Below are 27,717 nucleotides of genomic sequence, written 5' to 3'. Positions count from 1 at the left end.
AGTAGGGCAAAACGGAAGGAACCCAGTCGTTCTGAGACGGAACAGTCCGTACTGCCAGCAACAGACACAGAAAACCTACCCGTAACCTAGCCTCTGCCACAGCCACGCCGGCCACCGCTCTCCCCGCCCCCCCCCGGCGCTCATTGGCTTAGCCCGGTCGCCGGACCCGCAGTCTCTTGTCTATTGGGCCAGACAGGACCTGGGCGGGGTGCGGAAGTGAGGGTCCGGAGACAACCGAGAACCGCCTTCCAGGAGGGCGAAGTGGGAGGGGCCGGGGGAGTGTTTCCCGAGGAGGGGGCGGCCATGGCAGCTGCGCGGCGGCAACGGCGGCTGCGACGGAGCGCGCGCCCGGCTTTGAATGAGCGGGGCTGGGACTGAACGGGCGGAGCGCGAGCTCGGGGAAGCGACCGGCAGCGCGCGTGCGCGCGCCTTGTGTGTGCGCGCGCGGCCCGCGGCAGCTCGGAGCCTCCGCCGGGCGGGCGGGGAGGGGGAGGGGCAGGTGAGTGTGTGCGGCTCGCGCGTGCCCGCGAGGGGCTTCCCTCCGCCACTGCCCCCCGATCCCAACCTGGGGCTGGGAGGGGGGTCTTCTGCCTTTCCCTGGTCAGCCTTCTTCTTCGTCCCGCACTTCCTGCCCTCCCACCTTCTTTTTCGCCCCTCCACCCGGTTTCTCCCCTCTACAGCCGACTGCCACTCTGGGGTACTGTTTCCGGGTCGGGGTGACCTCTGGGGTGAAGGAACTGCGACTGGGAGCAGGCCCTGGGCGTGCAGCCCTCACCATGCCGCGCTCACGCGTGGAAGGCACGCCTGCGGGACGCCGGCGCGGAAGCCCTCGAGTCTCCGAATGGGCCCCCGCAGGTCCTTCCTGCCCTTCTTCTGCAGGCCTTGCTCCTTCCCAGATTTTTCCAAAATCCAAATCCCAGCCTACCCCTGCACCCACTTCTAGCGATTTAGAGCGTTTCTCTGAGCGCCGTTTGCATGGCGTTGGGTTGTGTAACCTGAAAATGCTCTTGTTTTTCTCATCTGTACAGTGGGTATGATTTTTTTTTTCATCAGCCAGTTTCAGGTGGGTGACCATAAGTGAAAGCATTTTAGTCATGAAACTCCTACCTTTTGAGTCATTCAGGAGACCTTAACTCTATCAGCCCTCCTCGTTAAGAGTTCAGGTGTCACATATTTGAGGGCCTTTAAGTGGCAGAGATGGTACCTTCAGCGCTCCACTGTACAACCCACTCCCACGTTCCACTTCTAGTTCCCTTTCTCTTTGGTTTTTCACATGTGAGTTCTGGTAAATTTTATTTTTGCAGTCTTGTGATATTCCTTAACCAACTTGAGAGTTACCAACTTAATTTGAGGCTGTCCCGTACTGTACTAGATCATATGTATTTTTTAAATTTTATTTTGGTATTGAAAAATTTCAAAAATGTGTTTTTAGAATTACAGCAATTGAAGACATTTATTCTGGTGTGTACTAACATAGATTTTGGCTTGGCTTGTTTGACAAATTGTGATCTAGTGACTGCTGAAAGGGTCTCGCCAGCACTTTAAGGGTTACAAGGAAGGAAGATACATTTAATCTTGTAGTTTCTAATGCAGTGTTTTTTCACAAGTGTAGATGAATCTTTCTCTTGACTGAGTGGAGTTCTCATTCCTGTTGATTTCCTAGAGATGTTCATTTCTCCAAAAGCCCTGAGGATAGGTTGCTTCAGAATTCTGATTCTTTTCCTGCTGTATCTTAATTTTTTGCATTTTCTTACTAATTTTAAAGGAAATTTTAATTTAAAAATCAGGTTTTATTAGCATTTTCAGTTTTGAAAGTATTTTGAAGTAACCAAACTGCAAAGTAGCCTAAGATGCATACTTAACAAGTTGATGACCTTTCAAAAATTAAACTGAGACAATAAGTACAAAATTAAAAGCTTTGTCAAATGCAATATGCTGTGGGGAGAGCCTGGGCTTTGGGGTCAGTCTCTAAATCCTGAGTGAGTGAATCTGAGCTTCACTGTCAGCCTCATCTGTTAAATGGGTATAGTGGAACTTAACCTCCTTGTCCTTAGGAGTCCAGCAACGTGATAGAACATAGATTGTCTACAAATATGTCTTGAACATACTAAATACTCAAGGAATGTTAATTTCCCTTCATTCAACAAATATTTGAGTACCTGCTATGTGCTTATCTATTGGATAAGATCTAGAAATACCAACCTGAGCAAGACTGATGAGTCCCTGTCTCTTTGGTCCCTTACATTGTCACTAGCCTGTGACAGTTGAGAGCAAACTAAGGGTTTCTCTTTACTGGGTCAATAGTTTTTCCCATCACCCAGGGTAGCATCTGTTAGATAGTAGGTGCTAAACATATATATTCGTTGAATTGAGTGGGAACATTAAGCAACTGTGGGTCTCAACAATATTCCTGCCTGCAAATGAGTGTAATTTATAAAATCAGAAGTATAGTTAACTTGAGTGCATTTTCCCGTTTCATTGCAAATGGTTAGAAAATTTAACCTGGAAATTATAATATCATCACTGTATTACTAAGAATGTGCATTGTTAGTGAGGTGTTCTTGGCCTTGGAATTAAATAGACCTCCGTTTGAGTCATCGGGTGTAGGAACAGGGAAACATGGGCTTACTCTTAGTGCTTCAGTTCTATGAAATGAGAACAATATTATCTATCTCATAAGATGGTTTTATGGGTTAAGAGATAATTTTTAGATAATGCTTAGCATACAGTAGCTGGTCAATGAATATTGGTTCCTCTCTTTTGATAATCACAAAAGCAAATTTTCCACAGAATGAAGATATTCTTCATTGCTGGGGAGAGAATTCTATTGTCAGTAATAGCCCCACTTCCTGTTTTTCTGTTGAACAAAACTTTATTTTTATTTTAGAGAGTGAGAGTGTGAGAGGGGGAGAGAGACAGAGAGAGAGGGAGGGATGGAGGGAGGGAGATCGAGAGAGAGAGAGAGAAAGAGAGATGGAAGGAGAGCGAGAGAGAGAAAGAGAGAGAATCTTAAGCAGGCTCCACGCTCAGCAAGGAGCCCACCTACGGCTTGATCTCTCAATGTTGGGATCATAACCTGAGGTGAAATCAAGAGTCAGACATTCAACTGAGTGAGCCACCTAGGTGTGCCTGTTGAACAAAACTTTAAATTTTAATTTCAGTTACCATTGAAATCGGCCAAGTTGACAAATACTGAACAATGACACACAACAATATTTGTGGCAAGGTGATGACAGTGGTTGCAAAGGTTCTATATGAAATTTATTTTCAACTGTGTGTGCATGTATATATCCAGAGACCCACTCCTTTCCCCAGTCCTTAGATATTAAATATCTTCTCCCTGATAGAGTATTTCCTCAGTTCTTTTCCCCCTTTCCTCCAAGTGCCACATTCCATACAGTCTCTTTTCTAGTTATCTTTTTTTGTTATAATTTTTCTGAAATTTTAGCCTAAATTTTTATTTAGGGAAATTTGCTTTCCTTTGGTTGAGAGTTTTATTTTTGACAAATCAGCTTTAAAGTGAAGCTTTTGTTCATCTTAACTAGTCAGGTCATTCTGTTCATAATAAAGCAGTTAAACCTTTCAGGTCTGTCTTTGCAGCTGATAACTGAAGGTACTAGGTAAACAAGATTCCCTCGGGAAAGATGGTACAGGGCAGATAAGGTATATAGAAAAAACTCTAGTACAAAATATAGAATATAAGTACTGTAAGAGAAATATACTGGAATTAAGAAAACTTTATAACAGCCCAGCAAGAAATAAAAAAGGCTTATGCCAGGGAGATTGCAGTGGAAATAGAGAAGAATATGGGCAGTGCTAGGAAATGGAATAAGGCCTTTTGACAGTTTGGACATCAGGGACTAAGAAAGGAGCAGTCAAAATTATTGCATTTTTTGAAATCCAGTAAACCAGTAATTGAGGGTTTTGTTGACAGAAATATTTAAGTTACTTGAATAGTGAACTTCTTAATTTTTTTTTTTTTTTTTTTTTTGGTTCATACTCTTTGAGTCACTATGTTTTCTGTCCTCTCAATTAGTAAGCCAACTCTGAATACAGGCATTCAGTAAATCATTCCATTCATGTGGAGATAAGGCCTCCGGTTGTACAAAAATGTATGAACATTGCTAAGGGAGCCTTTTGGAACTCTGTTACTATAGGGTCTACTTGGCCTTTCTACCTTTCTAATTGTAGAAATGAAAGGAGCTAGCTGTGTGTTTTGCCCTTCTTTGAAGGGACTGGCAGTAGTGGCTCTACAGAGCAGTTAGGATCAGGTACCATAAGAGTTGACTTGTATTTCCTTGTTTGCTTGTGTTTCTTTTTTTAATAGTTTATTTATCCTGAGAGAGAGAGAGAGGGAGACCAAGAATCCCAAGCAGGCTCCATGCTACCAGCCTAGAGCCTAATGAGGGGTGGGGCGGGGTGGGGCAGGGTGAGGTGGTAGGGAGGGCTCAAACTCCTGAAACTTTGAGATCATGACTTAAGCTGAAACCAAGTCTGAGGCTTAACCTACTGAGCCACCCAGGTGCCCCCTTGCTTTCTGTTTTTGTTTTGTTTTTAACTTTTATATTAAGGCATAACATACAAACAGTATATATAGTATACTAGTGTTGTTACCACTCAGATTGAAATGTAGATCTTAGTTCCCTTATGCTTCCATACAACTCCTCCATTAGAGGTAACCACTATTTTTTACTATGTTCTTTTTAATTTAATATAGTATCTTACTAGTTGAGAAAACGGTTACATGCTGTTTTCAAGACTTTAGGAGGTTATTACTCATATCTGGTAATTAAAAACAAAGAGTACTGTCTGCTTTAATCCATACATGAATGAAATATATTTTAAAACATTAGGTTATTCATAGAGGGATGGTGTATTTATCTAGGAAGATTTGAAACTTATAAGTTTTATTGCCTATCTTAAAAAAAATTTTTTTTTAACATTTATAATTGAGAGAGCGAGACAGAGCATGAGCATGGGAGGGGCAGAGAGAGGAGGAGACACAGAATTTGAAGCAGGGTCCAGGTCTGAGCTATCAGCACAGAGCCCGATGTGAGGCTTGAACCCACCAACTATGAGATCATGACCTGACCCGAAGTTGGACGCCCAACTGACTGAGCCACCCAGGCGCCCTTTATTGCTTATCTTTATAAAAAAAAAAAAGTCAGCATTTTAATTTTGGGTAGAAGTAACATAAAGCTCTCTCTGATTCCATGATAATTATTACTTAAGTGAGGTTTCACCCTCTTTTAAGTAAATATATATAGAACTGATGTCCAAACATAGTGTTTATGCTTTTTTATTTTGGAAAAAATAATGTATCAAATTATGTTTTCATTTGTTTTATCAAACCATTCTACTCCAAATAATGGTATTAACCAACTGTAATGATTGTTTCCCAAGTTGTTACTAATGGACTCGGAGGCAGATGAGTTTTAGTTGTGTGGCTTATTGCCTCACTTTGCGCAGAAAAGTTAATTTCAGTGTATATTAGTTTGCTGATTGAGGCCATTAAGAAGTTGGATGATATACTGATATATTCAAATTATTCCAACATAGGAATCCTATTCTAAGTGCTTACTTGGTAATTTTCCTCCTGTGACAAATAAAAGGCAAGGAGCCGCTAAAACGCGAAAATTGCATTGTCAGAAACACTGCTCTGTGTGTGTGTGTGTGTGTGTGTGTGTGTGAGCGTGCGCACTTGCATGTGTGCAGTTGTAATTTCTTCTGATTTGATTTAATGTTATTTGCTCTACCTTCCGACAGTGGAAAAATAGTCATCTTTCATTGATTAGTGAACTGTATTTTCATTTTCTGTCTTGTATTTAGAGACTCTGAATGTGGAAATGTTTACTCATTCTCCTTGGCAATTCATTCTTCTCATCACTCCCAGTCCCATCCCAAGATACTACTGATCCACTTTCTGTCACTATAGATTTGTTTGTATTTGCTAGGGTTTTTAAAAAATATATGGACTCATATATGTTTTCTGTCTGGCTTTTTTCATTCAGCATAATTATTTTGAGAAACAGCCATGCTGTTGCTTCCAGTAGTAGTTCATTACTTTTTATTGCTGAGTAGAAATCTACTCTATGTATATACTATGGTTTGTTTATTCATTCACCTGTTGACATATATATTTGGGTAGTTTCCAGTCTGGAGCTATTAAATATAAAGCTGCTGTTCTAGTACAAGTTTTTGTATGGGTACATGCTTCCATTTATCTTGGGCAAATTCCTAGGAGTAAAATGGCTGGGTGACCTAGTACATGTTTGTTTAACTTTGGAAGAAACTGCCGACTATTTTCCAAAATGGCTGTACCATTTTACATTCTCACTACCAGTGTATGAGAGTTAAAGTTGTTCCACATCCTCACCAGTACTTGGTATGGTCATCATTTTTTAATTTGATTAATTTTAATAGGTATAAAATGGTTTTTTTTGTTTGTTTTTTTTTTATTTTTTTTCAACGTTTTTTATTTTATTTTTGGGACAGAGAGAGACAGAGCATGAATGGGGGAGGGGCAGAGAGAGAGGGAGACACAGAATCGGAAACAGGCTCCAGGCTCCGAACCATCAGCCCAGAGCCTGACGCGGGGCTCGAACTCACGGACCGTGAGATCGTGACCTGGCTGAAGTCGGACGCTTAACCGACTGTGCCACCCAGGCGCCCCAAAATGGTTTTAAACTGTGGTTTTAATTTGCATTTCTCTGACGATTAATGTTGTTGACCATTATTTCATATACTTATTTATCATTGTATCTCTTTGGTGAAGTGTCTGTTTAGACCTTTTGCTCATTTTTTATTTTTAAATTTTTGTTTATTTATTTATTAATTATTTTTTTAAATTTACATCCAAATTAGTTAGCATATAGTGCAACAATGATTTCAGGACTAGATTCCTTAATGCCCCTTACCCATTTAGCCTATCCTCCCTCCCACAACCCCTCCAGTAACCTTCTGTGTGTTTTCCATATTTAAGAGTCTCTTATGTTTTGTCTCCCTTCCTGTTTTTGTATTACTTTTGCTTCCCTTCCCTTATGTTCATATGTTCTGTGTCTTAAAGTCCCCATATGAGTGAAGTCATATGATATTTGTCTTTCTCTGACTAATTTCGTTTAGCATAATACCTTCTAGTTCCATCCATGTAGCTGCAAGTGGCAATCATTCTTTTTGATTGTCGAGTAATACTCCATTGTATTTATGTACCACATTTGCTTTATCCATTCATCCATCAGTGGACATTTGGGCTCTTTCCATACTTTGGCCATTGTTGAGAGTGCTGCTATAAACATGAAACAGCACACCTGTATCCCTTTCATAAATGCCTAGTAGTGCAATTGCTGGGTCATAGGGTAGTTCTGTTTTTAGTTTTTTTTGAGGAACCTCCATACTGTTTTCCAGAATGGCTGCACCAGTTTACATTCCCACCAGCAGTACAAAAGAGATCCTCTTTCTCCACATCCTCACCAACATCTGTTGCCTGAGTTGTTAATGTTAGCCATTCTGACAGGTGTGAGGTGGTATCTCGTTGTGGTTTTAATTGGTATTTCCCTGATGAGTGATGTTGAGGATTTTTTCACGTGTCAGTTTGCTATCTGGATGTCTTCTTTAGAGAAGTGTCTATTCATGTCTTTCGCCCATTCTTCACTGGATTATTTGTTTTTTGGGTGTTGAGTTTGGTAAGTTCTTTATAGATTTTGGATACTAACCCTTTATCTGATATGTCGTTTGCAAGTATCTTCTCCCATCCTGTCGTTGCCTTTTAGTTTTGCTGATTGTTTCCTTCGCTGTGCAGCTTTTTATTTTGATGAGGTCCCAATAGTTCATTTTTGTTTTTGTTTCCCTTGTCTCCGGAGACATGTTGAGTAAGAAGTTGCTGCGGCCAAGATCAAAGAGGTGTTTGCCTGCTTTCTTCTTGAGGATTTTGATGGCTTCCTGTCTTACATTGAGGTCTTTCATCCATTTTGAATTTATTTTTGTGTATGGTGTAAGAAAGCAGTCCAGGTTCATTCTTCTGCATGTCGCTTTCCAGTTTTCCCAGCACCACTTGCTGAAGAGACTGTCTTTATTCCATTGGATATTCTTTCCTGCTTTGTCAAAGACTAGTTGGCCATACGTTTGTGGGTCCATTTCTGCGTTCTCTATTCTGTTCCATTGATCTGAGTGTCTGTTTTTATGCCAGTACCATATTGTCTTGATGATTACGGCTTTGTAGTATAGCTTGAAGTCCAGGATTGTGATGCCTCCTGCTTTGGTTTCCTTTTTCAAGATTGCTTTGGCTATTTGGGGTCTTTTCATACAAATTTTAGGATTATTTGTTCTGGCTCTGTGTAGAATGCTGGTATTATTTTGATAGGGATTGCATTGAATATGTAGATTGCTTTGGGTAGTATTGACATTTTAGCAATGTTTGTTCTTTCTATCCAGAAGCATGGAATCTTTTTCCATTTGTTTGTGTCTTCTTCAATTTCTTTCATAAGCTTTCTATAGTTTTCTGTGTATAGATATTTCACCTCTTTGGTTAGATTTATTCCTAGGTATTTTATGGTTTTTGGTGCAGCTATAAATGGGATCGATTCCTTAATTTCTCTTTCTGTTGCTTCATTGTTGGTGTATAGGAATGCAACCGATTTCTATGCATTGATTTTATATTCTGCAATTTTGCTGAATTTATGAATCAGTTATACGGTTTTTTGGTGGATTATTTTGGGTTTTCTTGCTCATTTTTAATTGAATTATTTGTTTTGTCACTGAGTTTTGAGAGGTCCTTATATATTCTGGATAACAGTCCTTTATCAGATATATGCTTTGCAGAGATTTTCTCCTAAGCTGTGCCTTTTCATTCTCTCAACAGTGTTTTTGAATTTCGACAATTCAGTAACTTCTACAGTTATTCATTTTGATGTAACCCAAGTTATTGATATTTTCTTTGATGGATGGTGCTTTTGGTGTCCTATCTAAAAACTCTTTGCCTCACTCAGGGTCACCAAGATTTTGTCCTTTTTGTTTCGTTTTGTTTCTATTTTTTCTCTTAGAAGTTTTATAGTTTCAGGTTTTGTATTTAGATTTTGATTCATTTTGAGTACTTTTTTAAGTGATGTGAGATATGGATTGAAGTTTGTTTTGTTTGTTTTTGTGTCTGGATGTCCAGTTTTCCCAGTGCTATTTGTCAAAAAGACTGCCCTTTCTCCACTGAACTGTCTTTACATCTTTGTCAAATTTCAGTTGTCCCTGTATATATTGGTCTATTTCTGTACCTTTTATTCTGTCAGTCTTGACTCCAACACTACACTGTTTTGATTACTGTGGCTTTATGTAACAGGCCTTGAAATCAGGTAGTATTAGTCTTTCTACTTTGTTCTTTTTAAATGTTGTTTGGCTCCTATAGGCTTTTTGTATTTACATTTGAATTTTAGAATTGTCAGGTTTTAGAGAAAAAAACTTGCTGAGATTTTGTTTGGTATTGCATTGAATCTATAGTTTGATTTAGGGAGACTTAATATCTTAACCATGCTGAGTCTTCAAGCCCTGAAAGATCTTTTTAAGTTAATTCAGGTCTTCAGAATTTCTTTAAGCGATATTTTATAGTTTTCAGTATGTAAGCCTTTCATTACATTTGTCCTAAGTATTTCATATGTTTTGTGCTTTTATAATTTTTTTTAAATTTCAATTTGTAATTGTTTGCTGTTAACATATAAAAATATGGTTGATTGTAGATTCCATTGAATTTTCTAGATAGACACACACTGTTTTCCTTCTTCCTTTCCAATCTGGTTTCCCTTTATTTCCTTTACTTACTGGATTGCACTTGCCAGAACCTCCACTACAGTGTTGGCTGAAAGTGGTAAAAGGAGACATGCTTGTGCTGTTCATAATCTTAGGTATGAAGTGTCCAGTTTTTCATCATTAAGTGTCATGTTATTATATAGGTTTTTCATAGATGTCTGTGACCGGGTTGAGAAAGTTCCCTTCTATTCCTAGTTGATAGTGAGTTTTTACTAGGAATAGATTTTGGGTTTTGTCACATTCTTTTTCTACCTCTGCTGAGAAGAATAAAGGGTTTTTCCTTTTTAGTTTGTTAATATGGTGAATTACATTTGATTGTCAAGTGTTAAATCAACCCTACATTCCTGGGTTATGCCCCACATGGTCTGAGATATTATCCTCTTATATATTGTTGATTTTGATTTACTGATTATTTTGTTAAGAGTTTTATATTTCTCTGCCCCTCCGCCCTTCCCTCCCTCCCTCCCCCCCCCCCCCCCCCCCCCCCCGCCTCAAAAATAAACAAACATTAAAAAAAACTTTAGGAGCATCTGGGTGGCTCAGTCAGTTAAGTGTCCAACTTCGGATAAGGTCATGATCTCACAGTTCATGAGTTCAAGCCCGTTGTTGGGCTCTGTGCTGACCACTCAGAGCCTGGAGCCTGCTTCAGATTCCAGGTCTCCCTCTCTCTCTGCACCCCCCCCCCCCCCGCCCCAGTAAATAAACATTAAATTTTTTTTAATTACCAAAACAAAGAGTTTTGTATCTATGTTCTTAAGGTATTAGCCTCTAGTTTTCCTTCCTGGTAATATCTTTGGTCTGGATTAGTATCAGTGTAATTGCTGGCCTCAAGGAATGAGTTGGAATTCATTCTCTCCCTTTCAGTTTTCTGGTAGTTTGTGTAGAGCTGGTATACTTTTTCCTTTTGGTTTGGTGGAATTCACCACGGAAGCCATGTGGGCCTGAAAAAGTCTGAACCACAAATTCAGTTTCTTCAATAGATAGAGAGATTTTCTGGTTATCTATTTCTTCTTGTGCTTTTATAACTTGTTTCAAGGAATTTGTCCGTTTCCTCTTATATGTCCAATATAGGCATAAAGTTGTTTGTAGTAAAAGCTGTTTAATATCTGTAGACTTTCTGGTAATATCACCTCTTGTTTATGATATTGGCATCATTGTGTTATTAGGGATGTATATATTTTGGATTGTTACGTGCTTTTGAGTAACTGACCCTTTTATCATTATGAAAGGACCATTTTTATGCCTGCTAATACTATTTTCTTTGAAATCTCTATGACATTGAAATAGTCACTTCAACTTGTTTTTGATTAGTGTTAGCATGGTATATTTTCCCCCATTCTTTCACTTTTAGCCTATCCGTATTTTTATATTTAAAGTACATTTTTTTTAATGTTTTTATTTATTTTTGAGACAGAACACAAGTGGGAGAGGGGCAGAGAGAGAGGGAGACACAGAATCGGAAACGGGCTCCAGGCTCTGAGCTGTCAGCACAGAGCCCACCGCGGGGCTCAAACTCACGGACCGTGAGATCATGACCTGAGCCGAAGTCGGACGCTTACCCGACTGAGCCACCCAGGCGCCCCTAAAGTACATTTCTTGTAGGTAGCGTATAAAGATCTTATTTTTTTAATCTAATTTAATAATCTCTGGCTTTAAATGGGATATTAGACAATTGACATTTAATTAGAATAGGTTTAAGTCTTTCATCTTGCTGTTGGTTTTTGACTTGTCCAATCTGTTATTTGTTCCACTTTACCCTGTTTTCTGCCACCTTTTTTTTTCTTTCCTTCTCTTCTCCTTTTCTCTTCCTTTTCTTTCTTTCCTTTCCTTTCCTTTTCTCTTCTTTTCTTTTTTTCTTTAGAGAGAGAGTGCACCAGCCAGCATGAATGGGGGAGAGAGCAGAGCTGGATGTGAGGCTCAATCTCCCCTAACTGTGAGATCATGACCTGAGCTGAAATCAAGAGGTGGATGCTTAACTGACTGGAGCCACCCAGGCACCCTCTGGCACCTTTTCTATTGACGATTTTTTATCTCCTTTGTAGGCTTACTAGTTTAACTGGAACTTGCCCCTTAGAAAATATGATTTAATTGATTTACTAGGGTTAGGTCCAGGTATGATTATTTCTTTAAAGAATCCCAAATACATGAACCACTGGACTAGATCATCTGTATGGTTACTTCCAAGTTATTAGCTATGTGACTTTGGGCTAGTTATTTGACCTCTCTTAATCAATTTCCTCATCTATATAAAGGGCATAATTCAATGTATCTGTCTAAAAGTTAAAAACATTTAAAAATATTTGTGAATAGTACTGTTAATGTTCATGTGGTTCAGACTTCAAAAGGCACAAAAGACGGTATACTGTTTTATGGTTTTTTTTAAATTTTTTTCATAGAAAATAAAGATAATTAGAGTTGAATTAAAAAACATTCTGAGAATATTGAAAATTTAACTATTGAAAATTTAAAAACCTAGTTTCTCAAATATTGAAAATTCTCAACTATTGAAAATTTAAAAACCTAGTTTCTCAAATTGTCAATATGATTTACATTTTAATTTTAAAATTCACGGTGTTATATTTGTGGTTTCTAAAGAAAAGTAAAATATGTCTGATTTTCACAGCTCATAACAGGATCTTTCAGCTCGACTTCAGAATGGGAATATAGCATATGAAATCAGCTTAATGTATTTATTTTTGTGCTTTTCCCACAGGTTTTGATTCCCACCATGGCTATTACACAGTTTCGGTTATTCAAAGTTTGTACCTGCCTAGCAACAGTATTCTCATTCCTAAAGAGATTAATATGCAGGTAAACAAATTTTATGTTCAAATTGATCTGTTTATCATTTTGCTGATTTTGGATACCTTCATAATTATAAAAAGACAGGGCAGACAATATTTAAGCTAAATAACTTGCTTATAGTATTCATTCATTATTCTTTGATATTTTAAAAAACATTTTCTCTACTTCAGATCTAGAAAGTGGAGTTTTACTTCTTTTCATTCTTTCAGATTCTTACCTCTTCAATTAAAATCACATTCTCATTCCTACAGAATTTCAGAAAAAAGCAAACCAACTTATAATAAGAGAGTTTATATGTACATAATTATTTCATTACCAGAATGTTTTAAGGTGGTTAAGTGGAATTAGGCATAAGTATTTCTTTATATACCACAATATGAATGTTGTTTTTATAGTAAAAAACAAAACAAAACAAACTTGAACAGAAAAATCCCAAACAAAACAGTTTTGTTTTGTTTTTTTTTAATCTCTTAAATGATATTCCAGAATGTGGAATGTGGACTACTTAGTCCCAGTCAGTTAAGTCATTCTGCTTCAGTAAGTCATCCGGAGATTGGAATTCCTTCTGTTTTGTCATGCTACTGTACCCTAGAGCTGTAGTGCTGTATGCTGAGGTACTTCAGGGCTTCACATTAAATTCACAGGGGTATCATCAGGATATTTTTACATTTCCAGCAAAACACACAGTGAATGTGTTTTAGTCAGCATCTGTTAACCCTGCACAAACTACTAGTTCGAGGTAGTTCACATTAGATCCTGCAGCTGTTTTGATGATATTCTTGAATGTTTGAGATAAGTTTTTGTTTACTTGTATTTTTGGTGGCCTAGCTTTGCAAAGCTAGGATTTAGGTTAGAATTAAAGCAAGTACTGAACCAGAATTAATGTGGAAGAGAAAAAGGATGGTAGTAGCCAATCTGATTTCAAGTTTTGTGTCCAGTAGACATACACACATTGCATTAGTGATTGTGGTTATTTAAGAATGAAATAAAAATATTTTTCCTTAAACTTATTTATGGTGTTTTTTCAAATGGCTACTAAGTAGTTAGGACATACATAAGTATTAAATTGTTTGGTCCTAACTACTTAATTAGTGGAACTGTTAGGGATTTGTTTTGGCCTAGGGGTACTGTGAAAGAAAAAATACTGACACACAGAGTAGGGTAGTCAAAAGAGGAAGTAGAAGGCTGTTTGTTCCTTTTGTGGCAGACTTGATTTAGAAGTTGCACACAATGATTCTGTTCTTAGCTTATTGTCCAGAGCTTAGTCATATGGCCACCTAGCTTCAAAGGAGCCAGGAAATATATTCTCTGGCGAAATGGCCATTTATAACTACTAAAACTCTGAGGATTAAGGACATTTATTGTTAGAAGTAAAGTGAATTGGGATTTTTTTAAAAAAGAGGTCCATAATATGGCAGTGGAAATGAGTGGATGAAATAGAGTGAAGATGATCACTGGAGGAAGAAAGGTCAGGAAAGAAATGGAAAATTTAGGTGATTGTTGAATTCACCCAGGAAGAGAATGGGATTTGGGAAATAGGGAAAATAGTGAACTAAGTGCTTAGATCATCAGAGCATGAGGAGGAATGGCCAGAAATTCATGAGGTAAAGTAGGATAAGAATTGGCATTAATTGGGGTGCCCGGGTGGCTCAGTCGGTTAAGCGTCTGACTTCAGTTAAGCATCTGACTTCGGCTCGGGTCATGATGTCATTGTTTGTGAGTTTGAGCCCCACATCGGGCTCTCTGCTCTCAGCACAGAGTCTGCTTCAGATCCTCTGTCTCTCTCTCTCTCTCTCTGCCCACCCCCCCCCACCCACACTGTCTTTTTCTCTCAAAAATAAACAAACACTTAAAAAAATAAAGCACATCTTTGAAAAAATAAATAAATAATGGGCATTAATTGCCAGAAGGCTAGAGGTTAACAGGAGATAAATTATAGGTGTTTTTCTCTTTGCATATGTATTTTCTAAAACTAAAACAGTTTTAGTATAAGAAATTGCATTTGATTTTTAAAATATTAAGGATAATTGTTGCCATTATAAATTTCACTATAATTCTTAATAATAAATATATTTAGGATTGATTGTATGTTCATTCTAAAAGAAAACTGATTCATTTTATAGAATAAGCTTTTCTTAAGTGTCAGAAGGAACCTAGATCATGTGTTATAAAATACTGGGTTTGCATTATAAATTTAGTAGTAGATTGTATTATCTGTTTATCCTTTAAATAAGATATGATTTCTAATCTTGTAGTAAAAATAGCTAACTTTACCAGTTAGCTCTAAGTAGATTTATAGATTATTTAAAATGAAGCAAGTGATTAATCATTTGTAATAGCAACCAATTTTTTAGTGTCTTATTATATACCAGGCACTGTCTGGTGTCTAGCCGCTGGAAATATGTCATTTAATTAAATCTTCACAACAATTCGACAAAAGTAGGTTTGAATACCTGCATTTTACAGATGGGGATGTTGAGGCTGAGAGGTTAGTTGATTCTAACTAGACTCATAATTAAAAGAAGTAACATTGAAAACTATGGTTTACATAGTTTCCTTAACCCATGCTCTTTTTTTTTAAGTTTATTTATTTTGAGAGAGAGACAGTGGGCAAGCAGGGATGGATCAGAGAAAGAGGGAGACAGAGAATCTCAAGCAGGCTCTAAGCTGTCAGTGCAGAGCCTGACTCAGGGCTCAATCCCAAGAACCGTGAGATCATGACCTGAGTCGAAATCAAGAGTCAGTTGTTTAACCAACTGAGCCACCCAGGCACTCTGATAACCTGTGCTCTTAACAACTGAGTTACAATACGTATCTTGTTTAATGTAGTGCTTTTCCTACTAATCCTTAAAACTTACCAATTACAGTTTAATTCAACCCAGTGATTTTCAAACTTTTGAATAGTTTAATAGGTAATCTTACCAAAAAAAAAAAAAATATATATATATATATATATATATATATATATATATATATATATATATGACAAAAGCCAAGCCATCTTGTTGAAAATGGCATAGGTGTCCCAGAGCTTCACCTACAGAGCATGGTTTGAAGAGAAAGCATGGTTTGAAATCACTTGGCATTTTTGTTTTTGTATTTATATTCCTCCTGAATTTATCTATAATTTGAGTCCTAAGCCAAAAAGCAGTTTTCTCCTGTCGAAGATTTAAAAAATATTGAAAAGATACCTGATGCATGCCTTTTCTTTTCATATTTTAGTGAGCAACTGTTAATTATTAAAATAAATAATCACAAAATTGTAAAAGATCTTTTATAAGCCTTCAGTTACTGTTTATAATTCTTTTACCAATGCTTGTTTTGGTAGTTATTAAAATAAATTATTTCATTTTCATTTTAGATCTGGTAGAGGACGGAAATTAAGTGGAGACCAAATAACTTTACCAACTACAGTTGATTATTCATCAGTTCCTAAACAGGTAATTTTTTTTTTAAGGTTGAATAAGGGTTCCAGAACCATAGTTTTCATACTGGATTGCAGACCATTAATTAGTATGTCATGAAGTTAATTTGGTAGTCAAGTCAGGATTTTTGTTATATTTTTTAATCCTAAAATCTTTATTTGGTTCTTCATAGTATTTTCTGTTACTTTGCTGAGATTTTCTATCTTGTTTTTCCATTGATTTCAAGAGTGTTTGCTATTGCTTGTTAAAGTTTTTTTATAACTACTTTAAAGTCTTAGATAATTATAACATTTATATTATCTTTCCATGCAAGTTGAAATTTATTGATTGCTGAATAATTTTGAGTTGTTTCACAGACGTTTTGAATATTACATTTGAGATTCTGTCTTCTATAAATTCTATCAAGAATGTTGATTTTTTTTAAATCAGGTAATCAACCTGGTTAAGCTTAGGATGCAAGTTTCAATATTCTTTCAATGGACTGTAGCTTTAAATGTCAGTTCAATTTTTAAAGCATTTGCTCTTATTTTGGTTTTGGTTTTTTAATGGATAGAACTGATTAATTTCTAGTAAAAGTAAGTTTTTTTTAAACTTTTGGTTTAGTTTTGGTATGTGTTATAAAATTTGTATTTTCCTTTTGGTCAGAAAGTTTGAAAACCAATTGTTTAGACAGCCTATAGTTTCTTTTTCTTTTCTTTTAATGTTTATATATTTTTGAGAGAGAGGGAGACAGCGAGCAAGTGGGGTAGGGACAGAGAGTAAGGGACATGTAGAATCTGAGGTAGGCTCCAGGTTCTGAGCTGTCAGCACAGAGCCTGACACAGGGCTCGAACTCATGAACTACAAGATCATGACCTGAACTGAAGTTGGTTGTTTAACCGACTGAGCCACCCAGGCTCCCCTAGAAAGCCTGTTTTTCTAATAAATGATGAATTGAGATGTTGACTAGGTTACTCCTTTGTGACTGACAATATTTGTCAATGAAATGTAGGCAGATGTTGAAGAGTGGACATCCTGGGATGAAGATGCACCCACAAGTGTAAAGATTGAAGGAGGGAATGGGAATGTGACGACACAACAAAATGCTTTGGAACAACTGGAACCTGACTATTTTAAGGACATGACACCAACTATAAGGAAAACTCAGAAAGTATGTTAAAGATTTATGCTTTTGGAAGTTAAACTATTAAACTGCTTTTCAGATTCCTGTAGTCAAAATTAGTATAATTGATATTTGTCAGAAAGCCTCTTTATGATGATCAATTTGTTGTGTTTTCTGTCATATTAAACAGGTTGATATATTCAACCTACTAGACGTAGATCTAGTAAGTTGTACCCCTACATCTGTTAAAGTTTTATAAATATTACTGAAATCCAACTGTAGACCAGATTCTAGATTCCAGTCTGTTCTGTAGAGACTAAGCTGAATAAGATAAAGTTCTGACCTTAAGAGAGTTCACAGGTAGCGATGTCTACAAACTGATGGGTATAGTTTCCATTGTTCGTAACCATTATAAAACTGATGTAAGGCTCTGAGAGCACAATAACTGTGAGCTTATGTTAATCTTCCACACTTTAATTAATCCATTTTGAGTTGGATATGGAAGATCACTTAAAGGTGGAGGGGAATTATTGGAAAAAGAACAGTGACTGATTATTTTCCTTTCTTTTTATCAAAAATAGTACATGTACTTAAAAAATTAAGTTAAATAATATAGAAGAACTTTTCATGAAAAGCAACAAACTTCTGTCCCATCATTCCCCATAGCCAGTTGTACTTCCCATAAGCAATCGCTCATAACTTTTCCTGTTTGGGTTTGTAATGTTTTTTATCATATCTATATATAATATGATTAAGTTGCTGTGTCTTGATTTACCAATCACAGACATTGTCCATTGGCTTCATACTATCCTAGATGAGGTTTGTTTCATACTACTCTCACTACTATTCCTCCTCTTCCAAATATTATGATGTTATTATTCCAGTCTACCTCACTAGTCACTCTGACATTTCAAAAAAATAAGTAAGTAAACATATTTAGAGTTCCATTTCTTGTTCAGTCATGCATAGAAAATATTTTTTTAAATATACTTTATAAAAAGAGGACATTATTTATTCCACTCTTCTCTAATAGGGTTTCTCACCCTCTTCTACCTCCCAGCCAGTTTCAGCTGTAAATTTATTTTGACAATTTCAAGGCTGATAACATTTACATTCTGTAATCATGATTGTTTTTGTTAAGCTGTCCAAATGTCTCAGTGCTGAAAAGCATTAAGTTGTGTATTTTTCAAGGAGTTTGAGTTTCTTAGTAGATGAATACCGTATATTTTGGAAGAATATTGCTGTTCTTAATAGAAATCCAGAATATTACACTAGTACCTTGATAAATTAATTAGACTGAGAATGTTTAAGCTACACAGCTAATACTACTGCCTTGAAAGAGTTAATACATTCATCAATAACCATATGCTAAGAGAGCTTTTAGAAAGATGTAACACGTGTTCTTATTTAATACAGTGACTAAAAGTGCCAACTTCTATTTTATGGGGCTAGTGAAAGAAAAAGAGGAAAATTTATTCTTTTTAGAAAAAGTAAAATGGAATTTTTCTTAATATGTAAGTGATTTGTATGACAATTGCTTAAGAATTTTGATACTCTTTAGAGATTTAAAAAAAATTATATTATAAATTTAAAAAAAAGAAAGGCAGGACATATTTAAAATAATTATAAAATACTTTGGTCACTTAATTATCTTGTTTCTTTTTACATGATATGTAAAATACTCCTGTAATTCTGTTTCAATTAATCTTTCAGATAATTATTAAGAAGAGAGAACCATTAAATTTTGGCATCCCAGATGGTAGCACAGGTTTCTCTAGTAGATTGGCAGCTACACAAGATATGCCTTTTCTTCATCAATCTGTAAGTATGTAATAGTATCTAGATAAGAGTTTGTTTTTATTTGTTTTCTTGAAAAGAGAAGAAAAAAAATCAAAATGAAGTGAACATAATATTTGTATTTCTCTGCTTTGAAACAGGTTTAGCAGATTGAGAGAGATTAATCTGGAGTTTTACCAATCTTATCCTTTTATGAGATTGTAAATTTCATCAGCAACTAAGATCAGAGTCCCACTGTATACATAAAAGATCGAGACAATATGTTACTTAAAAATATGACCTTTAGGGGCGCTTAGGTAGCTCAGTCGGTTAAGCGGCCGACTTCAGCTCAGGTCATGATCTCGCGGTCTGTGAGTTCGAGCCCTGCGTCGGGCTCTGTGCTGACAGCTCAGAGCCTGGAGCCTGTTTCAGATTCTGTGTCTCCCTCTCTCTGACCCTCCCCCGTTCATGCTCTGTCTCTCTCTGTCTCCAAAATAAACGTTAAAAAAAAATATATATGACCTTTGAAGAGATTACCACTGAAATTTAAACTTAAAAGCAGGTAATTTTAAGTGAGTCATGAATTGTTTCCCTAGTAGAGTATATTTACATTTAAAGTATAAGTTGACTTATAGTTGGTTTTGACTTAAATGCATCAGTTTTAAGGACAAAAGGAGTAAGGAAAATATATTAACTGTTTCCCAACCTTGGAAGATCTCAGAATCAGCTTTGAATTTTTTTTTTAATGTTTTTATTTATTTTTGAGAGAGAAAGAGAGAGTGAATAGGGGAGGGGCAGAGAGAGAGGGAGACACAGAATCCGAAGCAGGCTCCAGTCTCTGAGCTATCAGCACAGACCACGATGTGGGGCTCAAACTCATGAACTGTGAGATCATGACCTGAGCCGAAGTCAGACACTTAACTGACTCAGCTACCCAGGCATCCATTTGAATTTTTTTTAAAAACACCAATGTCCAGACTTCTCCCCAGATCTAAGCTTTATCATGCTTTGATTAATGATTGATTAATTTATTATATTAGTTATTGTATAACAGCCCCACACTTAGTGACTTAAAACAGTAAACATATGCTTTATCTCCTACAGTTTCTATGGATTGGGAATCCAGAAGTGACTCAACTGGATGGTTCTGGCTCAGGGTTTCTAATGAGTTTCCAGACACATCATTAGCTGGGGCTGTAGTCATCTGAAGGCTTGACTGGAACTGGAGGCATCATTTCAAAGGTGGCTCATTTTACATGCCTGGCAATTTAATGCTGGTTGGTTGCACAAAGCCTCAGTTCCTTGTCACGGATCTCTCCACAGGGCTGCTTGAGTTTCCATATAACATAACTGCTGAGTTTTCCAGAACAAGCAGTCCTTGAGAGAGAGAGAGGACATGCAGACATGAAGCCACAATGCCTGTTTGTGACTTAGTCTTATGAGGGACACACTGTCACCTCCAATTATTTTATTCATTGGAAACTAGTCAGTAAATCCGGCCTACATGCAAGGGGAGAGGAATTCAGCTCTACCACTTGAGGAAGGAGTGCCAAAGAATTTGCAGACATATTTTTAAATTACCACCATCTTATTTGTTTGTTTAAACTGCACAGGTGTTTCAGAGTACCCTCTCCTTGGAGGACCCATGTTTATGTATGTTTTTAATTCATTAATCAAAATCTGTTCCTACTAATGTGAGACAGTGTGTTAGGTGCTAGTAACATAGAAGAAAGTAAGCAAAACAGGCAGAGTCCTTGCTTCAAAAGAGTGCAGTCTATGGGGGAGTTTCAGTGTTAAATAAATGATCACACATAAATAATGCAGATTTTGATAACTGCTGTGCAGTTACATCATGCTATGAGAGCATAATAGTACCATAGATGTTTCTCTAAAAGAACATAGCATGTTTCTTATTTTATATTTCTAAGTTTTATACTTTATTCATATATGTTTGATCCATATTGGTAAAGTGGTTCAAATTTTTCCAGTGAATTAGTAAAACGTTTGCCACTTAACTGGAGTTATACGTTATTATAACACTAATATAGCTCATTATGAAGTTGTAAATATGTAATTCCTTATAGAGTTGGAAAAGGTAAATAGGGTAGGTGGAGAATCTCCAATGCTATTTCCACATACTTTCCTCCAAGCAGATGAAATAAGGGAGTATTGCTTAGGACAGAATGGTAATCTACTGCACTTTGTTCTCTGCTCCAAAAATAACGTATCACCCATTCTACCAATTAGGCTTCTTTGAAATTCCACATTCTATTTTTTTTTAATTTAATCATCTATATTGTTTTGATAGCTTTTTATAGTAAGGATATTAACTTTTTTCTGTCATCTTTTATAACTTTTCAGTTCGTTGTTGGTTTTATTTGGTTTGGATGTTTTTGATTGGCAGATACTTGTTTTTATGTAACAAATCAATCTTATCATTTAAAACTTTTTTACTTAGAAGGCCATCTTTACTAAAGGACCAGATATCACTCTTTTTTTATGGTCTTAGGAGTTAACTTTTTAAATATCTAAGTGTTTTATACATAGAAAGTCAAATATCTCAGTGGAAAAACGGATATGAAATAGACATAGCCTGATAACGAAGAAATGTTCTCAAAGAAATCCAAAGTAAAATAATAAGACACAATTTTTAAATCTTAACAAATTAGTTAAGAAGAAAGAAGGCCATTGGCCATATTGACAGATGACAGGAAGACAAGGCTTCACTTGCTGCTGTTGGTGGGATAAATTGGTATAATTTTTCAAGAGGGTCATTTTTATTTGGTTCAGTGGTTTTAGTTTTTTTTAAATTTGATTTAGCTATTCTAATTTTAAAGATTTATATTAAACAGATAATCAGAAATACACTAAAAATTTTTAACAGAGGGAGTGCCTGGCTGGCCCTGCCCATAGAGCATGTGACTCTCAATCTTGGGGTTGTGAGTTTGAGCCCCACTTTGGGTGTAGAGACTATTTAAAAATAAAATATTAATTTTTTTTTTTTTTTTAGCAGAGGATGGTATTACATTTACAGTTAGGAGAAAACCATACAATTTACTTCATTTTTAGGTGTAAGCGCTCAAAAGAAAATATAATAAATCTATTCACAGATTGACACCAGTTATTTTATGTTCATAGTCACTTCCACACCTAAGTAGACATTCCGGAATGAGCATTTTTATTGTTTGGTGGAAGAAAAAGTGAACTTTTAGAGGTCTGGCCTGGGGAATAGTGGAAGGTAGTGGCTAGCCTACTGGTATCAGGTAAGTAGGACAGGCAGAAGGAAGCACAATGTAGAAGTACTCTGGTGAAGAGTAAATGTTGCCTGATTTATTGTGTTTGCCTTGGACCCACATAGTAAGAGCCACTGAAAAATCTGTATGTTACTTATGCTTAAATGAAAATGCATGTGCCGGCTTGGAAACTTCAGTTCCTCATGTTGATCTCAGCACAGAGTAGTGAAGCACCTCTAATCCCGTCTCCAGTCAGTCTGTCTCTTCTCTTGTCCCCACCCCACCCTGTCAGCTCACTGAAAAGAGAGAAACCGAAAGAAGAAATGTTCTATTCTTGTCCATTCCAATTTAAAGTAGGCAGAAAAAGAAAAGTCAGTATAAAAGGACTATGCTTTAAAACATAAAATAGGAAGAAAGCTGGACCTGCCCAGGACTGCTGAGTACTGAAAGTCACACATCACAGGAAACCCCTGAGTTCCAGGCAGACCAGGGGCCAAATCATCTGGGCCTTTGATAGGACATGAAGAAGACACAGAGGAGTGACAAAATCTGAGTTATGTTTTAAAAGATACCCTTCTTAGGGCGCCTGGGTGTCTCAGTCAGCTAAGTGTCCGACAGCTCATGTCATGGTCTCATGGTTCATGAGTTCGAGCCCCACGTCGGGCTCTGTGCTGAGAGCTCGGAGCCTGGAGCCTGCTTCGGAAACTGTGTGTCGCTCTCTCTCTGCCCCTCCCCTACTCATGCTCTGTCTCTGTCTCTCAAAAAATAAATAAATGTTAAAAAAAAATTAAAAATAAAAGATACTCTTCTTGATCTCTAAGGGGAGAAAGGAGAGCTCTTTACTCTCATAATTTTGTTTTGTGTTTTGTTGTAGCCTGAATTAGGTGACTTAGATACCTGGCAGGAAAATACCAATGCATGGGAAGAAGAAGAAGATGCGGCCTGGCAAGCAGAAGAAGTTTTGAGGTATTTTAGTAATATTTACACTGCAACTCGAGTAGAGGAACCAGATTTGTTCATGTTACATTCAAAGTCAAGAAGCTTATTCTGCCAAACATTTTATTTTTCTTAAATCTTTCTCACTTGAGCTTAGATAATATGAGATTTTTTATTTCAGACTACATATACTATTTTACATGATTAAAACTTCACAGAAACCAGAAATTTAAAGCATTACAGAAACAAAAGAGTAATAATGTTATTAACAGCAAATCAGATCTTTTTCATATATACATCATTTACTATTTGCTTTATACTACCTTCCTTCTAAAACATAGTTACCTTTTGAAATGTGAGCCACCACTGTATATTCCTCTAAGTCAGCAATTCTACCTTTAATTTTGTTTCTCTGTGGCCTAGAATAGTGCCCAGCACTGCACATTTGAATGGCAATAATGTATATAGCACTCTACATTTGTATATGTATCTTATTAGTTGATATACTCAAAAGCCCTATGAATTGTAAATAATTATGTCAGGTACTGCCCATTCTACAGAGAAGAGAATACTATTCTAGAGGTCTTCAGGTTTGTTTTCATTGGTGTTTATGTTCTTATCTCCGTGTTTTTGTGAGCAATAAATATAATTCTTGCTATTGCTGCATTAAAGAGTAAAGAGAAAATTTACCCTGAAAGAGTTTGTGACCATCATCACTGATGAAAAGCTCAGATATTTAAATGTGGGTAAATTATTTTTGTGTTTTTTAAAGATATAGTAAAATACATTGATGTAAGTTAATTTTAAAAGATAGTTTTTATAATAGGGATAGAAAATAACAACTGATTTCATTGATTTCATTTTTGTATTTCTCTGTCTTTATCAATTACAGTTACCTTGAACAGACAGCAGAGGGTGCAGTTAAATAAATGAGAGTTACGGCTTTTTTTTTTTTTTTTTTTCTTTTTGGTCTTGTCCTTCCTATTTTAAACACTTTTTTTTTTTTTTAACAGGGATGGGTCACATTTTACTAGTAAAGTTATGAGAGTTTTAAATATTTAGTTTTCAGTTAATCATTATTCACTGTAAAGGAATTATTTTTTAAATTGTAAACAGCCACATTTATGTTGCATAGATCATCCAAAAAGATGTTACTTTTTTTTTTTACTCTATTTTTGGATAAATCATAGATATAGAAGTCTGAGTGTTTTAGAATAAACAGTGGTCATTAACCACAGGATAAAGGAAGGGCCATTCATTCTGAATCCAGTAATAACGACAGTACTGTACAGTTTATGAGTTCACAAGTATCCTAACATTCACTGTACCAAAACATTTTTGTCCACCCTATCCTCTTGCACTCTGAACAAAACAAGACAAAAAAAAACAAAACCCTAAACTTAGTGTTTTATGTTATATGACAGTTTAGGAGAAGGGGCCTATCAGTCAGTAATATATATGCTTCATGCTGCAAGTTGCATAAGTTAGAGTCGGAGAGACTTCATGTCCTGCGGTTTATTGTCCCCAGAAGAACACTGCAAATTGTTAGTGTATTCACACTCCATGTCCTCTGACTCAGTCCATTTCCCATTGCCAATGCAATACTGCCAGTACTGTAATCAATATTGTTAAGGAAGAAGATTCCTATACTTTAGAAATTCCAGGCATGTATCTGGAGAGGAAAAATAGGTTTTCTCTGAAGTAATCTCTAAATTGCTTCATTTTCCAGGAACATGAATTGTTGATATTTACACTTCAGCTAGTAACAAGGTGAAGGCTTATTTGTTTGCAAACAGCCGGCCCTTTATAATTCTTTTCTTATCTTCCTTTTTGCCACTGACATTTTGACTGTTTTAGGGCAGATTATCAGTTTTGCTTGAAAGGTATCAGAGCTAGTGAAATGTAGATTTTTTTTAAAACTATTCTTCCAAAACTCTGTGAAGGTCAAAGTATTGCCTAAAAAACCTCTGTACTTTCTTGAATTTTGGTCATACACCTCTCTGCTTACTCCCACTTATAAATACGATGAGACAAAGATTTCGCTTGCCAGAGTCGGCTTTGAGCTGCCCCATATATAGGTATAAAAGCTTGTGTTGCCTATCCCACGTACAACTGTGACCTACCACTTCCCTCCTCAACCTTGCATGTTTTGACTTATTTTCTCATACCCTCATCCAGAACCAGCTTCGGTTCTTTTCTCTCCTCTCCATCACCCCCTACTACTCTCACTCCCCACATGAGTCAGTCAAATGACAAAAGAGAGGCTGGTGATTCTAGGTCTGTAGAGTCAGGGAGGGGCCAGGGAAGAGGTAAGGATCTCCTAATGTATACTCAGTAAATACCCACCATTCTGCCCCTTCATCAGTAGAGCTGGCCAAGTGTTAATCTGTAAATAGATTTCTAGCTTCCAGTTGGAAGGCTGGTGTGAAGTTTCCATTTTCTTCGGGCATTGTGTTCTGCACATCTGTGTTCTTGACTTCCTTTAGCAGAGTGTTTTTAACTATTATAATAATAGAAGATTTAATCCTCAACATCATGCTTTTCTGAATGCTATCAAAAAGAAGGTGTGGTGCAGGGGAGGTGGTGGTTTAGTGAAAATAATCTGAAGAAGAAGAGGGGTTAGAAGATATGGGTTCTTTTACTTAAGTTTATGACTTTGGGCAAGGCACTCGGCCTTTGTTCTTCATTTTACTTATTTGTAAAATGGAGATAATACTCTTATTTTCCAAGCTTTGTTTTAAGGATTAAAAGAAATACTAATTTTGAAAATCTTTGAAGTTTTCAAAGCAGTGAGAAGAATGAAGATTTTTTGAACTTACATTTGATGATAGCTGTTTCTTTCTGGAATTTATTTGCCATTTTACTTGTGTGGTATTTTCTAAAAGTAAATATAGGACTGTGTTTCTCTTCAGGCAGCAGAAGATAGCAGACCGAGAAAAGAGAGCGGCGGAACAACAAAGGAAGAAAATGGAAAAGGAGGCACAGCGGCTGATGAAGAAGGAACAAAACAAAATTGGTGTGAAGCTTTCATAGCAAATGCTCTTCACATGTCATAGTGCCAGGAGGAGAAATGGGAGTTCCACAACTCAAGCAACATTTCGAGGGATTTCAGAGTATTTTCAAGAATACAAACACATTGCTTGGTTTTATTGCATTCATCTGGCCATCTAGGACACCAGGATTCTCTCAAAGTACCTTGAGCTCTTAGTGATTGAGACTCAAAAGAAGAAAAAGACCTATGAGGCAATATTTTTTTCAACATGCTCCAAGTGTAAGACAATTGTTTGCTGTAGAGAAATTATTACAAATGGAATATACCAGTACCTCTTCTAGCTAGTGTTTCTAGCTGAATAAATGGGTGTAAATAATTTTATGGTGGTAAAGAACTCTGCTCTCTATAATGCTTTCCTTCATTGTGCATAATGATAAAATAAATAATTTTAAATATTTTTTTGTTTCCATGATTATCTGACCTAAATCAGACAAACCGCAGGGCTTTAACTTCTTTATTTTTGTTGTCAGAAGCTGGTGTTGACATACATTTCCTCTAAATTGAACTGGTATTGTTTATGTTTAATATGACATTAAGGGATTTGATGACTTTGGTTTTCAAGAAAATCACATTAAATGCAGTACTTTTATTTATCTTATATATTTTATACATCATTGTTTCTTTTAGACGGTGTTGTAATGTTATACATATTTGTAATTTATATTGCATGTATAAATTGGAAATCAGCAAAATGACAAATTTGCATTATTATAACTTGTGAGTTTTAAAAACTAGTATTAGTAGTTTTTCCCTTTTGTTAGGGATTTTAAGATATTACAGTGTTTTAAGTACCTTAGTCCCTTGCACAAAAGCCATTAAATTCCAAATGCAGAAAGCCTTCAGTTCTAAAATTTCAAAGCTTTTAGGTGATTTCTGTATCAATTTTATATATCTGACATAATGCAGTTCACCATGTTGTTGGCTAAGATAATATTATCGATTCATTAAATTTCAAACTGAGATAGGAATAGTATTTTTATTTTTGGGTGTTGACTGGCTCCAAAATCGTTTCAAGGAAAAAGATACATACTGTGTTTACGGGAAAGAAATAGATTTGATAGTTTAAAATTCCATTAATTTTTCTCCACAATTAAAATACATGCAGTCTGATTTTCTATGGCTTTAGAATTTTTAAAGATTTTTACTTTCATAAAAGTTGTTGCCCAAAATTAACATTCTGTGGGGTTTTTTTTAATGTTACAAGTACTCTAAACTATGGCTGATCTGTTAGAATTTAAAATATTTCATAGTAAAATCACAGACTATATAGTGAGATCACCCTGGGTTCTTATCCTAAGCTCCCAGACTAAATATGATTGTAGAATCAGTTGAAATTTAACTTTGGTAAAAAGCTGCTTTTTACAGTCCCAAGCCACATTTTCAATCATCAGGTTTATTTGAGTTTCTGCCAATATACTCCCAATTAAATAGAATTAGACTTAAATTTTTAGTAATAAAAGTTTTCTCTTCCCTTATTTGTATTTATTTATTTTTGTTCATGGGAATGCTACATGATTTCTTTAAATTTGGCGTTCATAAAGGATAACCTCTCTTTTAGCACAATAAATTTTACTGCTTTTTCCCAACAGTTGACAAGTA

At 36.2% G+C, this 27,717-nt stretch overlaps 1 protein-coding gene across 3 annotated transcripts; it reads left to right on the top strand.

Moving 5' to 3' along the window:
- The first annotated feature begins 286 nt into the window (after nucleotides 1-286).
- EBAG9 (estrogen receptor binding site associated antigen 9) lies at nucleotides 287-27,717 on the top strand. Of its 3 annotated transcripts, none has more exons than XM_025922711.2 (7): nucleotides 287-499; nucleotides 12,503-12,600; nucleotides 15,956-16,034; nucleotides 17,011-17,169; nucleotides 18,835-18,942; nucleotides 23,005-23,096; nucleotides 25,979-27,717. In XM_025922711.2, the coding sequence occupies exons 1-7, from the start codon at nucleotides 359-361 to the stop codon at nucleotides 26,097-26,099; spliced, it is 798 nt and encodes a 265-aa protein (XP_025778496.1). In that variant the 5' UTR covers nucleotides 287-358; the 3' UTR covers nucleotides 26,100-27,717. The 3 variants fall into 3 exon arrangements, with proteins under 3 accessions (XP_025778496.1, XP_086552014.1, XP_086552015.1); XM_086695888.1 differs by lacking the exon at nucleotides 287-499 and adding an exon at nucleotides 951-1,063; XM_086695889.1 differs by lacking the exon at nucleotides 287-499 and adding an exon at nucleotides 11,250-11,387.

Source organism: Puma concolor, chromosome F2, assembly GCF_028749965.1.
Source record: "Puma concolor isolate L17-30 chromosome F2, mPumCon1.1.hap2, whole genome shotgun sequence".
Classification (NCBI taxonomy): Eukaryota; Metazoa; Chordata; class Mammalia; order Carnivora; family Felidae; genus Puma; species Puma concolor.
This window is presented reverse-complemented; position numbering and strand designations above follow the sequence as displayed.